At 43.8% G+C, this 17,734-nt stretch overlaps 1 protein-coding gene across 18 annotated transcripts in view; it reads left to right on the top strand.

The window, feature by feature from the left end:
• AAK1 (AP2 associated kinase 1) overlaps window positions 1-17,734 on the top strand; it is a 130,878-nt gene that overhangs the window by 68,137 nt on the left and 45,007 nt on the right. For all 18 annotated transcript variants that reach the window (XM_077263055.1, XM_077263062.1, XM_077263065.1 and 15 more), the window contains exons 5-15: window positions 4,031-4,152; window positions 5,553-5,634; window positions 7,199-7,331; window positions 9,706-9,809; window positions 10,336-10,415; window positions 11,037-11,191; window positions 11,553-11,848; window positions 14,316-14,492; window positions 14,738-14,967; window positions 15,748-15,905; window positions 16,216-16,332. In XM_077263055.1, the coding sequence (XP_077119170.1) occupies window positions 4,031-4,152; window positions 5,553-5,634; window positions 7,199-7,331; window positions 9,706-9,809; window positions 10,336-10,415; window positions 11,037-11,191; window positions 11,553-11,848; window positions 14,316-14,492; window positions 14,738-14,967; window positions 15,748-15,905; window positions 16,216-16,332 (1,654 nt within the window). The remainder of the gene's footprint in view (window positions 1-4,030; window positions 4,153-5,552; window positions 5,635-7,198; window positions 7,332-9,705; window positions 9,810-10,335; window positions 10,416-11,036; window positions 11,192-11,552; window positions 11,849-14,315; window positions 14,493-14,737; window positions 14,968-15,747; window positions 15,906-16,215; window positions 16,333-17,734) is intronic.

Raw genomic sequence — 17,734 nt, 5'->3', positions numbered from 1 at the left:
TGGTTTACTGTATGTAAACCATGTCTCATATCCTGTCGGGTTTATGAAGGAGAGAGGAAAAGCCGGCAATTGAATTACTGGCTTTTCACTAACACCGCTGCGTATTTCTCGCAAGTCACACTGCTGGTCCGTGTGGAATCCGTATTTTTCTCACCCCCATAGACTTTCATTGGCGATTTTTTTTTTTTGCGCAATACGCTGACAAACTCAGCATGCTGCGATTTTCTACGGCCGTACAAGACCGTATATTATGGATGCGTAATATACGGCAGATAGGAGCTGGGCCATAGAGATTCATTGGGCCGTGTGTAATACGTATTTTACGGATGTAGTTTATGCGCTCATATGTCCGTAAAACTCGCTAGTGTGAGGCCGGCCTTAGAAGGATCCCCTTTCCCTGCTGACTTCACCATCAATCAGTTATAATCTGTGTGCAAATGTCAGTCATTGGCCCACTTGGACAACCCAATAACCAGAGAACAAGCGTTTGCAGGGCTCTTGACTATCTGCCCAAGTAAACTTGTTGGATGCAATGCCTTTTTAGAGGGCATAAAAACCATAATTATCAGTAGCACATCGTTCCCCGAAATTATGGCAGCATAATTTACTAGCCACGATGTGAACGTCTCTGAGAAAGTGACCACTTCTGTGTGAGCATCTTTCCTGGAGACCCTTTCTGATGACATCAGCTACTCTCCAGAGTCGCCTCATAGGATGAGTCACAGAAGCACTTCCTGAACCACCTTCATCATCCTTTTCCAATGAAATCCTGTCCTCCACATCGCAGAATCATCTGCTATTATCCTAGTTCTAAAACCTCAGCTTGTTAGGTCTTTGAATAGTCATCATTTCTGCTCATTCAAAGCTGCTTCTTGTTATCCCACACAATGGTTTCAACTGGGCTCTACCGATGTAACTACTTAAACAGGCCCATAACCCAAGCTTCTGCTTGTGGCACCGTCTGGTCTTGCAATTGTTTCCGTGTCCTAATGAAGGAATAGTTGAATTTCATTATATAGAGTGCATACTTGTTTTTTTGTGTGTGTGTATGCAAAGCTTGTCCTAAGTGTTACAAAGCATTTGTTCTGTTACTTTTTTTTTACTTTTTAATAAACTGGCAACACTATGAAAACCTCTGCTACCTAATGTGGAGAAACCCAAACCTCAGGTGCTGGCGAACTTGAGCAACCTTGAATTATGGTCACCATAAGAGTGAAAATACATAATGCAATATTAAACTCTTGGATTTATGTTGCTGTCTAGATGCTGAACACACCCACTCCTTCAATAACAACCTTCTTTGGGGTTATGTTTGTAGCAACCACTTCTCAGTTTAAAATAGTATTTCAGGTCATTTTATTTTCATGTATAATGCAGCATTTTAGTAGCTTAATTTAGTTTTATTCTAGATCAGTTGTTTCCATACATTTTCTTACTTTCATTATGTGCATCTGTGTAATGTTCTCTCAACTCTGACCACCAGTCTGGTATTTACTCTCCTATGCAGATAGGAAGTCAGTCTCTGATTTCCTGTGAACTGCAGGATGAAATCATCACCTGTCTGATCTCTCCTGGCTGCTTTCATACTTCTCGCCTCGCCATCTAGATCCACCCTGTCCTTCGGTTGGTCCTCTCATGCAACTAAACATATAATTTTTCTGGTAATATAGCGAGTCCATACAATGGTTAGCTGCACTAATAAATCTCCCCTAAATTATACTGCTAGTCTGTCATTTAGAATCTCTAGTGTACTTCCATGAGATGCAGCTTTTTCAATTCTAAGATCTGCCTGGGAGAAAACTATCACCAGCAGGAGGCAGTGAAGACATACTGAAGTTGCGTAAAGTAATGAAAATAATGGGCAGCATGGTAGCTCAGTGGATAGCACTGCAGCCTTGCAGCGCTGGGTTCAAATCCCACCAAGGACAACATCTGCAATGAGTTTGTATGTTCTCCCCGTGTTTGCGTGGGTTTCCTCCGGGTACTCCGGTTTCCTCCCACATTCCCAAATTCCAATTCTAAGAGCAGTCGGGGAGAAACATATCACCAGAAGGAGGCAGAGAAAATGGGCTGACACTCATCAAGTATTGTACACAGAGAATACTTGGATGCATATGTTCATTCAGTATATGCTTTCCTCCTATATAGAAATGAGCGAACCCGAACTAGAAAGTTTGGGGTTTGTGCCAGACCCTGAACACGGACTTTACTGCATGTCTCGTTTCCTGTTCGGGTTCACTAGTCTAATAAAGCTTGTTGAAAGGCTGCAGTGCAGTGCAGCTTTTAGACTGTGAGCACTTACAGAGCCATCTCAGCCATGCCAAGTATTAGCATGGCTGTGATTGGCCTGCGCAGTATGTGAACCGGCCACTATAAAGGCCTGATTATGAGTGCCACCTCCATTATTCTTTCATTAGTGTAGGGATAGGATGCAGCTGGAGTGAGGGACAGATAGTGACTGCAGTGCACACTCTACAAGAAAAATGCTGTATGTATTCTGCAACCCATATCTGTGATAGTACTGTGCTAAAAGCTGCTGTGTGTACTCTGTACCCATATCTGTGGGAGTACTGTCCTTTTAAGCCACTGTGTACTCTGCCCCCCCCCCCCCACCGCTTGTGGGAGTACTGTTAATTTAAGCTCCTGTGTTTTTTATAGTAGTCTGAGAAATAATTTATTGATATCAGCCATTTCATTGCCATTAGTAGGCCAAAGAAATCATTTTTCAGGACTGCCATGTATTTTTCTAATAGTTTTGCAAATCAATGTACCGCATCAGCCGTCTAGTTGCCATTTCTAGGCCAAAGAAATCATTTTTCAGGACCGCTGTGTTTTTTTTTTTTAGTACTGTTGCAAATAAATAAATGTACTCTTCCACCATCTAGTTGTGACTAGTGTTTAGAAAATCAACTTCCAAAAATGAGGAGAGCATCAAATAAGGGATGTGGATGTGACCATGGTTGTGGAGGTGTTGTAGCTGACGCAGGGAGAGGATGTGGTCGTTCTGTACCTGCTATGTGCCTAAATACAACACCTTCCTTTGGTGCACGCAGGCGATAAGACATTATGCGTCGTTTCGTGGGCCCGAATACCGCTGCAAAATGGTGAGGCCACAAAATGTTGAAAAGTGTTAGATTGGATGAGTGCCTCCAGTTCCCTCACTTTGTGTTCCACCAGGTCCTCTCTTAATCATGGTCCCAGTTTGAACAAACAAAAAGCTAGAAACGGAGTGCAATTCCATTATCCCTAGCTGAAGTATTCATGTGTGGTTGCCTGCTTTGAACAAAAATTTTTCAAGGGAAACTCTTTGGGCCCCCCGGAACCCTAAGGCAACAGCATTGGAGAGGCATCTCAAGGCAAAGAGGCTGAGACCGGCGTTAGCCAGCCTTGCGGTGGACAGCTTTCTGTTTCCAGAATCAAACCATAAGTTTTTTTTGTTTTTTTTATCTGGTAGCTCTACTGTACACTACTGAATATAAAAGTTTGGCTCTGTGGGTTAAATTTGTAAGCTGCTTCTGATGAGGGGGTACTCCGCCCCATGCTCTGTGTGTGAAAATTGTAAGCTGTTAATGTAGGGGTTCCTTGCCCCATGCTCTGTGGGTGAAATTAACTGGACTGAAAGTAGCTAGCCTCCATTTCTGTGAGGGCACTGTTACAATTTTTATGCTATTTACTTCCTATTTTTCCATGATTGCTATGGTGTCAGAACCCCTTTAAGTCATTTCTCGATCCACATTTGTTTGCAGGGCAATTGTGCTGCTCATACCCCCATTGTTCTTCCTTTTTCAGCCCCATAGCTCAGACTATGACCATTTTACACCCATTTTAAAGCACTGAAGTTCGGGTTCCCAATGACTTCTATTGGTTCCGGGTTGTAACTTTAGGAAGCAATGCTGTGAATGATGTGGCAGGCATTCGAGCTAAGCATGCACAGCTCTGTACTGCAGTTTGTAAATGGAATCATGAACAATATATCCTCTCGATATCTGTATAATTGATGGCGATGGGGTCTTTTTTTCTTTGTTTGCAGGTGGAGAATATCCTACTACATGATCGTGGTCACTACGTTCTATGTGACTTTGGGAGTGCAATAAATAAATGTCAGAATCCACAGACTGAAGGTGTTGCTGTGGTGGAGGACGAAATTAAAAAGTAAGTATCGATGAGACTGAAAGAGGAGGCTGAATGTGGTCTCGGGACATAGGGGGCTCACCTTACAGGAATTGTACTGGGATAGTGAGCGCTGCAATCTGAGTAGTGTATGGGCAGCAATTGCACATACGCCAGTTTGACACATCCACGAACACAGGTTGTGCTTGCGGGGTGATACCCAGCTCAGCCATCGGGTCTCCTGACCTGCGCTATCTCCCTCACCAGTATGTAGGAGGCAGATGGCTACGCTAAGGAGACCAGGACATGTGAGAACGGTCTGCTTTTCATGGACGCCTGGAACCCGCCTTGCGATTAATTTTATGATGTGTTTGCACTGTATGCTTGACATGTGTATGGGGAAAGTTCCCTGCTTCCACATCAGACATATGCACAGGTCCCCATTCAGCCAAGCTCCTTTAATAGTGGATATATGTGATCACTATATTATTGTGCATAGCAATTCATACTATTGGACATTCGTTGGCAGGCCAGAGCCATCATCAAAAGTCAAATCAGTCATGTTCTTTTTAGCAGCTCTTTTTACCCATCTCCAAACCAACGATTTTTTCCATTTAGCATGCAGCAATACTGACAAAGTATGTTCATACCCAGCAGATTGCACAAAATTCTACTACTGTTCCGTTAATCTGATAGGAGCGTGCAGAAAGCCTTGCATGTGCTTGCAGAACTAAGAAGTGGATTCTTACTTGTAGAAATTTCTGCAATAGATAAACATTACATTGGAGCCTTATTAATTAAAGGGTTTGTCCCCCCAACAAAGTCCATTTTTATTAATAGATCTTGGAATAATAAGTTCCACAATGAGATGTATTAAAGAAAATGTTCCTGTGCTGAGATAATCATGTAAGTGTGCCCCTGCTGTGTACTGTGTAATGGCTGTGCAGGCACATGGTCTGATCGCACATCAGCTCCTGGCCAAGGGAAGAAGAATAAGTGATCATGCACACAACATAGGCGTGGCTTACAGCTGCTGCTTTCTGTGAGGTAAAACATTTTCCTGCCTGTTTTATCACAGGAGCAAGTGTTTTTTCTGAGCTCATCATAAATCAAGTCAGTGAGGTAGTGGTAGCCAGTGCTGATACCTCACGCGTTCATGTCACTCTATTGATTTATTTATGATGAAATCAGTGGTGAACTCATGGCAGAAATGCTGTGATAAAACAGGCAAGTATTCTCTTGTGACCTATAGACTGCACTGCATACGCCCCTTTTCCAAAGATGAAAAAGATAAAGGGTCATATCTCTACAACTGTACAGCAGATTGAAAAAACAAACAAAATCCCTGAATACTGATGGGAGCAGGGGCAATAAAGTGCAAGCGAGAACTGGTCACTGTTGATCCGGTAACAGGTGTTTTTTAACAGGTTTTTTTATTCCAGGTATACCACACTTTCTTATCGGGCACCGGAGATGGTAAACCTCTACAGTGGGAAAGTCATCTCTGCCAAGGCTGACATATGGGTACGTCTCTTCAGCCACTCACTTCTGCAAGTTATATGGTTATAGGTACTCACAATGGGGGGGGGGGGAGAAATCACACTTGGCAGTATTTTTGCCACTGAGAACTAGTTCCATGTATGTATCTACCGGTAAATGGGACTTGCCAAAAGCCATGCACACATTGCATAAACAATGCCATTCATGTGTTGCAAATTCCGCACTGTGGAAAGAATGTGTGCAAATATCCGGCCGTGCCCATTCTTTTGGTGACTTTCACTGCAAATATGACCATATTCAGTGCTTTGTTGTGGAATAGGGAGAAATCCGTTACCAGATCAGTGATTAAATCTGCACATAACACACGCACATTTTGTTGTGGCCAAACAAGTGGCAGAAATTTTCAGCAATATTTGAACATGGCCTTATTCCTTTTATTTATCTACCTGATGGGTAAGTTCACACATTGTGTTTTTCTGCAACAGAATCATGTGTTAAAGACTTGTTTTACTACATGCTTTGTTGAAGATCTGGTGCATATTTCACTTTTTCCATTGCTGTGAAATCCATCCTGATTCTGCAGAGTTGACATTATGCAGAGTGTAAAATCCACACTGTGGGTCAATGTCTGCTCAGAGATTTTCAGCAATGGGTGGATGAGGTTTCTTGCTCTTAGCTGGTACTGTATATGCTTATTGCACACTTAGCTTATTTGGTGCTTAATCCATGCAGATTTGTGTGCAGAAAATCCACAAGATTTGAGTTTACCCTAAGGGAATTGTCTCTCGCAGCCGACCAGGGGGTTTATTGCCTTCAGTCCACAATCAGTCACTAGCATGAGATTGCCTTTGGTGCTTCGGACACACTATTAATTGTTTGAGCTTTTCTTGTGTTATTTTAATGTCACCATGTTATTGCTATTGATTTTTTTTATTTTTGTCATTTATATTGAGACTGTAGAGCACATCTGTTTTCCGGACTTAAATTGCCAACACCGAAAATGGTCTTATGATTCATACCGCTAGAGCATCTATTGACTTTATAATGACCTCACGCATTGATTTGTGCTAACAAATGTAGTGTAAGGTTAGGATATATCAGGTACTTGCTTATATAGTGGTGCTATGAGAAATCACCCTTGAGGTGCTATTCCTTGTCATGACTTGACAAATCCTTAGACCTTGCTAGCCGATACTTCTTTTTTTCAGTCCAAATCTGAATAGGCCCATTAAGGCCTCTGTAAACAATAGACTAATGTCGGCCGAACCCACTGATATTGACTGGTTTGACCAATAATGTAATGTGTATGGAAACCCCGAACATCTCATCTTCGGGAGAGATGTTGATCAGGCAGGAGATGCCGATTGCCGCCTTCTCTCGGAGATAAGCGGCTGCCAGACATGTCTGGTGACTGCTCTTTCTTTGAGAACACCGGAGCACTCAGCGCCTGTCCGACATCCGTCTGGTGTGTATGGCGGCTTTAGGATGTGAGCTCCTCTGAGCAGATGGACCCATGTAAGTGATTATCTGTGTTCAGAGCCTTGTATTGTCATGTACTATGAGAACTAATGCTCCTCTTGTCTGACAGGCCCTGGGATGTCTGCTCTACAAGCTATGCTTCTTCACGCTGCCCTTCGGGGAGAGTCAGGTCTCCATCTGTGATGGGAATTTTACCATTCCTGACAACTCCCGATACTCCCATGACATGCACTGCCTCATCAGTAAGTGTGTGGTGGATTACTAACAGCACACAAACATGGTATTCAGTGTGTTATTATTATTATTGGACCCTACAAGGAAGGGAGCGGTCTGATGATCTCGCCTCAAGCTGAGGAAAGCAACAATTTTATTCATCTAATTGTGAAAACGAGAATCCATTGTCCAGTGACGTTACATTTCCACCTGGTTATCCATGGGCTCCTGACACACCTCACTGTGTTTTTATAGAAGATTATTCTAATTATCTACATTTTTCAGCATTAAAAGGACATAAGTGCTTTCTTGAAGGAGTATTGTCGCTACCTTTTCAGGGGAAGAAGTTAGTTTGTTGGAACTTGCACTGATTTTGAAGGGGTTGTCTCAAGTTCCTGTCCTCAGGAGCGCAGTGCTCCACTGCCTCCTCGCTTCCTGCTTGTTGGAGACGCTTCTGAAGCTGGACCGTTCGGGCTGGTTGGCATGGCTGAGCGTCGGCCCGAACTGCCTGCTCTCTGATGCTGCTTAGCCTCTGTAGCATTGGTAGGGTGCAGCAGACTGACGCTGGGTGGATCCAGCGATCTGGCCAGCCTCAGAGCGGCGCTTACAATCACGCACTTTTTGCATAGGAATCTAGACATATAGGCTTACAAGCAGTACTCTGTAGAAATAAAAACAATTCCGTTCTTGAGAATAGAGAGGTTTCTGATTGGAGATAAATTGCAGAACTGAAGCGGCCACAATAATATGGAATACCGTCTTAATAGCCTTTGCTGCTCTTTTGTGATAAGCAAGCCTGTGAAACAGACTCTTTAGACAGGTAACAGTGGCCATGTTGGTTGCAAGCCTGTACAAAAAATGGATAGGAGTCAACAATCTTGTGCAGATCCGGCATTTGTGCCATAGCTTGTCTGTCTCTAGAAAAGCAAATCTACATAGGTATAGGATTTGGAGGGACCTACATAACTACCGTAGTCTTTTTAGTATTCAATATATATAAGATTTAGCTGTATTGAAGATTGATCAGCATTTAAAAGGACTTTATAGCGTAGTGTATCACAAAGGCATGACACGACTCACTAGTGGATGTCTGGGACTTCAGCAGTGCAGTAAAATTATAAAGGAGCCACCTATTTGTGGATCCTTAAGAAAAAGAAATGATAGCGTATCCTAGTGGCATATCATAACATGTTTGGAAGGACAACTCTTTTAAAGGGAAGCATATTAGGAGCTAATTCATATTGATGGGTAAGGTAATGAAAGACAAGTTCAAACATACCTTCTAAGCGGCCTATGCCGACCCCTATAAAACAGCCCCCTATATCATTGTCGCTACTCCACCAAACTTTACAGCAGTCACAATGCAGACCAGCAGGGAACGATTTCCTGGCATGTGCCTAACTCAAACGCCTCCATCAGATGGCACGATAGAAAAGAGTGATTCGCCACTTCACAGAGTCCAGTGGCGGAGGCTTTACACCACTCCATCTGACGCATGGCATTGTGCTTGGTGATATAAGATTTTCTTGCAGCTGGTCAGTCATGTAAACCCATAAAGCTTTGGCGACCTTTATGCACTATCCCCCTCAGCGCTTGGTGGCCTGGCTCTGTAACATTATGTGGTCTCCATTTTTTGGCCGAGTTGCTGAGATTATTAAATGCTTTCACTTTTTGTATAATATCACGCACAGGAGATAGTGGAGTATTTATGAGGAAAAAAATGTCATGAAATGACTGCTTACAGTGGTGGTGTTCTACTACAGGACCACGCTGGTATCGGGACCTCTTTACAATGAGCCATTCTGTCACACTTGTCTGTGGCCTACGTCATTTCCTCAGTGTGCCCCAATGGCGCTCCTGCGCAGGTGTGCTGCTCTCTTCCCTGCCGAGGGCAGAGCAAAGTATTGTAACTCACATGGACGGTGAAAGGCCACAGAGCGCTGGCACATGCACGCTACAGTACTCGGAGAAGAGCGCCTGTGCAGGAGCGCGATGGAACACTGTGGATGGTGTAGGATGCCTCATCCACATGAAGCAAGACGAGAAGAGGCGCTGGGTCAAGACCAGTGATGCCCATCGGACCAGACCCTGCCGTAGGGGAGTATACTGTACCAACAACTATTGTTTTATGCTGACCTACATACTGCATCCTAGAATGCTGAGAATGAGGGCGTACAGGTGCTGACCCTACCTTACATGGAATAACCTGGTTCCCTATAAAAAAACATAAAACAGGGTTTTATCTTCACCAGTGCAACTGATATATGGAAGCGAAACAAAAATACAGTAAATGTATTGCTGGAGGGAACCATATTGTATGACATGAAGGATGTCTCGCTAGCTCTAGTTGTAGATGGTAACCCATTAATGATACCTTTCATAACACATATATTTGTATCTCAGGGTACATGCTCGAGCCAGATCCAGACAAGAGGCCTGACATCTATCAAGTATCCTATTTTGCCTATAAGCTAGTGAAGAGGGAATGTCCTGTACCTAATGTACATGTAAGTGCCAATGCCGATGCTGTGGCGGTGCAGGAGTAGCTGTCGCACCTGGGCCGTATTACACAGATTACACAGATTGCACTGGGGCTCAGAACCTTCTCGCTATCCCTGCCCTTGGTTGTCTTTATTCTTACCAAGTAGTTGGGGAGCGAGCCTGGGGATTTTACTTGGCCTGTTGGCTTTGGGTATTTGCGGTGTGTTCTATTGGGGATTTTCTTCACATACTCCATGATACTACACTTTTTATATTTTTATTTCTCTCTCGCTTCATTGGGGGACACAGGAAACCATGGGTGTATGCTGCTGCCACTAGGAGGTTGACACTATGCAAAAAAAAAAAAGGGTTAGCTCCTCCCCATACCCACCAACTGTCAGAAAGCTAATCCGTTTTAGTTTAGTGTTAGTAGGAGGTGGACGCAGGGCTGCCTCAGCCCCATTTCTACCTTATGTTTTCTTTTTAGATTTTTATTTTTATGAAGGAAGGATGGGTTAAATTTTTGAGGATTTGCACTGTTGTCTTATTTAGGACTCCATCATCCCTGCAAAGTTACCTGAACCAGTGAAAGCAGCAGAAGCCGCAGCTAAGAAATCCCAACCAAAGGCCAGGTAAGTTCCATGAAGTTTTGATTTATGAGAGCATTTGTTCTGTTGAGGCCAAACATGGTCTGATTTCCTAGATAAAGACTTCTGTAAAAAGTAGTAGAGAATGCATAATTATTTTTTTTTAAATGTCTGGGGGTCCTTGTTGGGAGCACACAGTCCTCTAGAGTGGGAGCTACTCTTACGCTAGGTTCCCATTGCGTTAGGGCAATCTGTTTAGCGCTAAGCGCTAACGCAATGTCTTTTTAGGGGTCGCGTTAAACGTCCCCGCTAGCGCAGATCCCCGATCTGCGAGAGCGGGGAACAGACCTCGGGCGCGCCGCGGACAAGGCAAGCAGCGTCCGAGGCGCGCTACAAAAGAACGGAACATCGCTAGCGCGTGCCGAAAATGACACGCGCTAGCAATGCGCTTTAACATTGCCGGCAATGTGAGCGCTAACGGACGCGTTGCACGGCGTTAATTTCGCCGTGCAACACTGTCCATTAACGCTCACACTAAAACGCAATGGGAACCTAGCCTTAAGCAGACCACCATACACTCATGTAACCGCATGAGACAAACTCTCTTTTTTTTATAGAAGGTTTGGCCTAGCTGTATAGTGAATTTTCCCTGGCCCTGTTTTGCAGGCTGACGGACCCTGTTCCAACTACTGAAACTTCCATTGCACCTCGTCAAAGACCAAAAGCGGGTCAGACCCAACCAAACCCAGGAATGCTTCCGATTCAGCCGGCCCTAACTCCACGAAAAAGGGCTACAGTGCAGCCAGCTGCTGCCCCGTCAGGTATGTTGGGCTCTTGATGACACTGGCAATCTCACTGCCAAAGGTTTCTGAGAACAAAAGGATTGGGCATGTTAAAATCCTTCATACCTGACCATACTTTCATCAACATCTGCTTTTGGGTGACAGTCGGACACTCCCAAACACCTGAGAAACCCAAGCTAAATTATGTAGAGTACGTCCATTAATCTACAGATTATTATATATATATAGCCATAGTGGTCACCTACAGATGTTTATATATAAAATCTTTCCTTTATTTCCAACTATATTACCATCAGTGTCCTTTGCTCTTTCATACTCTTACTGCTTTCATAATTTTAGCCTCCTCTTCTCCATATTTCATCCATGTGTTTTCCTATAGCTGCTCCTATCCAGCCCACAGCCCCTGCTCCTGTACAGCCTCCTGCAAAACCAGTTACTCAGCCTCAGCAAACTTCTAAACTGGCCCAACCTTCTCCGCAACCGTCCACTCCAGTGACCACCGCTCCACAGACCGCAGCTCCTGTGCAGCCATCTGCAACTCCATCTCCCCAGCCAGCATCTCATCCGCAGCAGCAGCAACTTTATCTCAAGCAACAGCAACTTTTGCAGCAACAACTTTTGCAGCAGCAACAGGCGGCAGCATTGTATCAGCAGCAGACGCTCCAAGCTCAGCAGGTGAGGTTTATGCCCTAGAAAATGACCCATGTGTGTGCGCTCACTAAGTGCTCTTGAATAGCTGTCTGGTATTTATGGTCATGTACCAGAGTATATGCCAAGGGCATTGTGGCCTGCAAATATACAGTACTTTGCGAAAGTATTCGGCTCCCTGGAACTTTTCAACCTTTTCCCACATATCATGCTTCAAACATAAAGATACCAAATGTAAATTTTTGGTGAATAATCAACAACAAGTGGAACACAATTGTGAAGTTGAACAAAATTTATTGGTTATTTTACATTTTTGTGGAAAATCAATAATTGAAAAGTGGGGCGTGCAATATTATTCGGTCCCTTTAACTTAATACTTTGTTGCGCCACCTTTTGCTGCACGTACAGCTGCAAGTCGCTTGGGGTATGTCTCTATCAGTTTTGTACATTGAGAGACTGAAATTCTTGCCCATTTTTACTTGTCAAACAGCTCCAGCTCAGTGAGGTTTGATGGAGATCGTTTGTGAACAGCAGTTTTCAGCTCTTTCCACAGATTCTCAATTGGATTGAGGTCTGGACTTTGACTTGGCCATTCTAATACTATAATATTGGATGTGTTTATTTGAGAACCATTCCACTGTAGATTTTGCTTTATGTTTGGGATCATTGTCTTGTTGGAAGACAAATCTCCGTCCCTGTCTCAGGTCTTTTGCAGAATCCAACAGGTTTTCTTCAAGAATGGTCCTGTATTTGGCTCCATCCATCTTCCCATCAATTTTAACCATCTTCCCTGTCCCTGCTGAAGAAAAGCAGGCCCAAACCATGATGCTGCCACCACCATGTTTGACAGTGGGGATGGTGTGTTCAGGGTAATGAGCTGTGTTGCCTTTACACCAAACGTATCGTTTGGAATTGTTGCCAAAAAGTTCGATTTTGGTTTCATCTGACCAGAGCACATTCTTCCACATGTTTGGGGTGTCTCCCAGGTGGCTTGTTGCAAACTTTAAACAACACTTTTTATGGATAGCTTTGAGAAATGGCTTTCTTCTTGACACTCTTCAATAAAGGCCAGATTTGTGCAGTGTACGACTGATTGTTGTCCTATGGACAGACTGCCCCACCTCAGCTGTAGATCTCTGCAGTTCATTCAGAGTGATCATGGGCCTCTTGGCTGCATCTCTGATCAGTCTTCTCCTTGTTTGAGATGAAAGTTTAGAGGGACGGCCGGGTCTTGGTAGATTTGCAGTGGTATGATGCTCCTTCCATTTCAATATGATCGCTTGCACAGTGCTCCTTGGGATGTTTAAAGTTTTGGAAATCATTTTGTATCCAAATCCGGCTTTAAACTTCTCCACAACAGTATCACAGACCTGCCTGTTGTGTTCCTTGGTCTTCATTATGCTCTCTGTGCTTCAAACAGAACCCTGAGACTATCACAGAGCAGGTGCATTTATACGGAGACTTGATTATACACAGGTGGATTATATTTATCATCATTAGGCATTTAGGACAACATTGGATCATTTAGAGATCCACAATGAACTTCTGGAGTGAGTTTGCTGCACTGAAAGTAAAGGGGCCGAATAATATTGCACGCCCCACTTTTCAGTTTTTGAATTTCCACAAAAATTTCAAATAACCAATAAATTTCGTTGAACTTCACAATTGTGTTCCACTTGTTGTTGATTCTTCACCAAAAATTTACATTTGGTATCTTTATGTTTGAAGCATGATATGTGGCAGAAGGTTGAAAAGTTCCAGGGGGCCGAATACTTTCGCAAGGCACTGTAGACCTTCTCCCGGCAAAGTCCTGCATACATGTGCATATGCAAACTTGCCTACAGCAGTAATGTAGGAGTGATTTGACATATTGATGGTACTGTAACTACACACTGGTGTTTTTCAAGTCAATTATTTTGAACTGCATATGCAAGAGCAGAGGTAGGGGGCTATATATCAATTGTACAGATATAGTCAGACTGAATAAAAAGTGTAATCGTAATCTCCGTTCTGGGTAATGGTTGCTAACGCTGCAAAATTTGAAGTTGTCACTTAATAGGTGCTCACATACTGGTAACACATTTGGTTTGACTACAAGTGTAGCCAGCAGGACTGTGGAGTCGCTAAGCCAAACCTCTAACTCGGACTCCCTACTCCGACTCCACAGAACCCCACTGATCAGCAGCACATAGTAAGCCCCATGTTAAATAAAACATATTTTTGGAAATAATAATTACCCTTTAAGTTTAAACTTAGATAAGCGTCTGGGAAAAGACTAAGGTTGGAGCTGTCATAATTTGACCCTAAATGACATTGAGCAGTGCATTGTAATTCATGCAAGCTGTAGATGTGAAGTAGTGAAACATTATTCATTTTTTTCTTTTTTTTACATTTGTACACTGCATGTTTAAATTGGCTATCCAACATGCTAGTAAAAGGCATTTCTGCGATATAGTTATCACAAAACTATTCTCATTTTGCTTGTGATCCACAGATGCAGGCCATGCAGCAACAGCAGATGCTTCAAGCCTATTTCATACAACAACAGCAGCAGCAGCAGATCTTGGCCCAGCAGGTTGCAATGCAGCAGAAAGTGGTGGCCCCAATGCAGGCTCCCACCCAGCCACAACCTTTACCTACAAATGTTCAAGTCCCTGCTGCTCAAGAACAGGTATATTTGTGCTATTTGTGTTGGTGGTTTATATACTATGCTAGGGTGGATTTCATACAAACAAGACTTCACGTACGTTGCGATGGACTGCTTCAGTCACTCATATCCTATGTTATTGTACATGTTATTTCGAGTGACTATTCTGTAACCGGCCCTTCCTGGATGAGATAAGGAATCCACAGTCCTCCAGGAACACCATAATTTACCGCTGATATCATTTTTAACTGGTTTCTTGTATACAATAGATCCAAGCTCCGCCAAGAGCCTCTCAAAAGGTGCAGTCAGCAACAACACAGCCTGCTGCAGGACCTAAGCTGGGCTCCTTCACCCCACCATCCTCTCCGAAGACTCAGCGTGGGGGACACAGGAGGATTCTGAGCGATGTCACACACAGCGCTGTCTTTGGTGTTCCCGCTAGTAAATCTACACAGCTACTCCAGGCGGCAGCGGCTGAGGCAAACCTCAATAAGTCGAAGTATGTATAAATGAGCCCATAACTGCCCAGTGTAAGTAATGGTTAGAGGTAGAGATGAGAAAAATGATTTGCAGGACCCTGGTCCAGCAGGTATGTTGATAGTCCATGGCCGCCGGACCAGTGCCCTATGAACCTCCGTCTGTCTTTCAGCCTCCCTGTTGTCTGGGACCTGCTATTGCAGATGCATTGGGGATTCCAGCAAGTAAAAGAAAGGTTGCAGGGCTCTGATCTGGCGGCCATGGACTTCTGAAGTGGCCACTGGATCACGTCCTGCACATCCTTTACACAACTTGATGGCTTTTGCTTCGCAAGCATTTACCTTTTATCTGATTTTGGAAAATGACCGGAACCGTGCTCGCTACACCGTCAGAATTAGATTCAGTGAAGTCCATTTTGTTTAATTCCTATAAGGACCCTTGTGTACTATTAAAGTAGTTGTCCACTACCTGGTCAAGTCTTTCTTAAGTGAAACCATGCCCCATGTAAAATAAAAGCAGATTATACTCGCCTCCCGGATTGGTGCCACTCCAGCGATGTCAGCACAGTGTCTGCAGGCGCCCAACTGACATCATGCCACGTAAGCACTGCAGTCTATTAGCGGCTGCCGATAGGCCGAAGCGCAAACACGGCGCAATAATATCCCGCTAGCATCGGCAGAAGCAACCCTGTCATTGCTGCAATGCTCTTATTATTTTACATAGGGCATGGTTTCACTTACACGGGATTGACCAAGTGATGGACAACACCTTTAAGGCCTTTGTTTGTCTTTCCATCTCCAAGGTCAGCTACTACAACCCCCTCTGGATCTCCAAGGACCTCACAGCAGAATGTCCACAACCCCCCAGAGCCTTCTGGCTGGAACCCATTTGATGACGACAACTTCTCTAAGCTCACTGCTGAAGAACTTCTCAACAAGGATTTTGCCAAGCTGGGAGAAAGTAAGATACAATGCTTGCCATGATTTTTTCTAAAATTACATTTACTAAATTCTCTTTTGCTAAATTTTGTATATGTGTCTGTTTGAGATGTGAATGAGGCGTCTCCACTCCACCTGTCAGAGGGGTAGGTTTGGTTCAGGAGACCTCCTACTCGCCAGAGAATGTGCTTGTGATGGAATCTTAATGTTTCAGAAAGATGCTAATGAAAAAAACCAGCCCCGACTGACAGATATAGACATATTGGATGCACGGATAATTTGTGTCCTTTTGTTCTCCAACAGTCTCTTCTATTTTTCATGGCTTTCCTTAGGTAAACCTCCAGAGCAACTGAGCAGCTCCGCAGAGGATCTTCTGTCCGGATTCCCCGCGCCCCCCGCTGTCTCCCAGGCTGATGCTTTTGGACCTTCTCTGTTTTCTGGTGGAACAGGTAATTGCAAATTTCTTCTGTTAGCCGATTGATGGTTGGAAATAGGAAAGTAGTGAGATTTTTTTGTCAGTTTCCTAGAAGAAAACTGTGTCTTAATGACTGGTATTAGTTCAGGCATATTTTCCCACAGATAAGTAAAAGTGTCAATTTAGCGCATCACTTATGTGCTGGAGAGAAGTATCCCAGGAGACTTCCAGGGTATATGGTCTGTGGTCGGTGCACGGAGTATGCATTGGTCTGGCTTTCAGGTCAAAAAGCTCTCAATCGTCCAAAAAAAGGTTATGTCCAACAGCAAAGGAAAGTAGTTACAGCTTAGGCTTTAATCATGTAGGATAAAAAAGGGAGAATGTTCACACATTAAAAAAGAAAACCCATAATGCTTAGGCATTCTTCCACTGTTTTATCCTATATGATTGAAGGCTACGTCTTACATACTTTCCTTTTGGTGCTGGAGATCACCGCGTGTTGGACCATTGAGGGATGATTTCCCACCACTTTGCCTAATGTGCCCTCAATTGATCATTTACATTCTTCTGTAAACCAACCCTAACCTAAACCCTCCCAGACGTTTTCACATGGGGATAGTCAGAAATGAATGGGCGCGTCGTCACCTTTCTCCTGACAGGATAGATTTGTCCTATTTTGTTGCTGTTTCACCCAGAAGGTCGTAGCTGTGCCTCGTGTACAACCTGCCACTGCTAAACTGTACGTTTGGTAAATCATAGGGTTTCATTTTACTTGATCTTTTCCCAACATAAACTGATAGAATACTGACCAGCTATGACATCGGTGTGCGATCAAGGAGGGCACAACGGATAGATTTAAGGCAACGTGCAACACCCACAGTGGCTTTTATAAGCCGCTCCACTCCTCACCCAGAGCAATGGCAGAATGGCCACATCCCTGTAAAAAATGGGGTTAAAGGAAATCTATCACCAGTTTTTGCCACGTAATGTAAGAGCAGCATAATTTGGAGGCAAAGACCCCAGTTCAAGCTGTGTGTCACTTACTGGACTGTTTGCTGTAGGTTTGATAAAATGCTTGTTTTATCAGCATGAGCTTATCCACAGAGGACTAGAAAACTTGCTGCAATGTAGTTTCCCATATGCAGGACCTCTGTATAACCCTGTGCCCACCACTGATTGTAGCCTTCTGCCTATGCAGAGTATACACAGCTGCCAATCAGTGGTGTGAGTGGGGTTATACAGAGCTCGGCATTCAGAGAGCTGCTAGATCTGCACCGGAGAAAACTGTGATTTTATCAGAGTAACAGCAAGAAGCCCAGTAAGTGACAAATCATTTGGAATCGGGGGCTCTGCCCCTACATCATGCTGCTCTCAATTGGGGTAGTGAAAATCTGGTGACAGATTCCCTTTAAACAATGTAGGCACTTGTATTGTTT

Source organism: Ranitomeya variabilis, chromosome 5 (assembly GCF_051348905.1).
Source record: "Ranitomeya variabilis isolate aRanVar5 chromosome 5, aRanVar5.hap1, whole genome shotgun sequence".
Taxonomy (NCBI): Eukaryota; Metazoa; Chordata; class Amphibia; order Anura; family Dendrobatidae; genus Ranitomeya; species Ranitomeya variabilis.
Note: the sequence above shows the minus strand (reverse complement) of the source record. Positions and strands in the feature narration are given on the sequence as shown.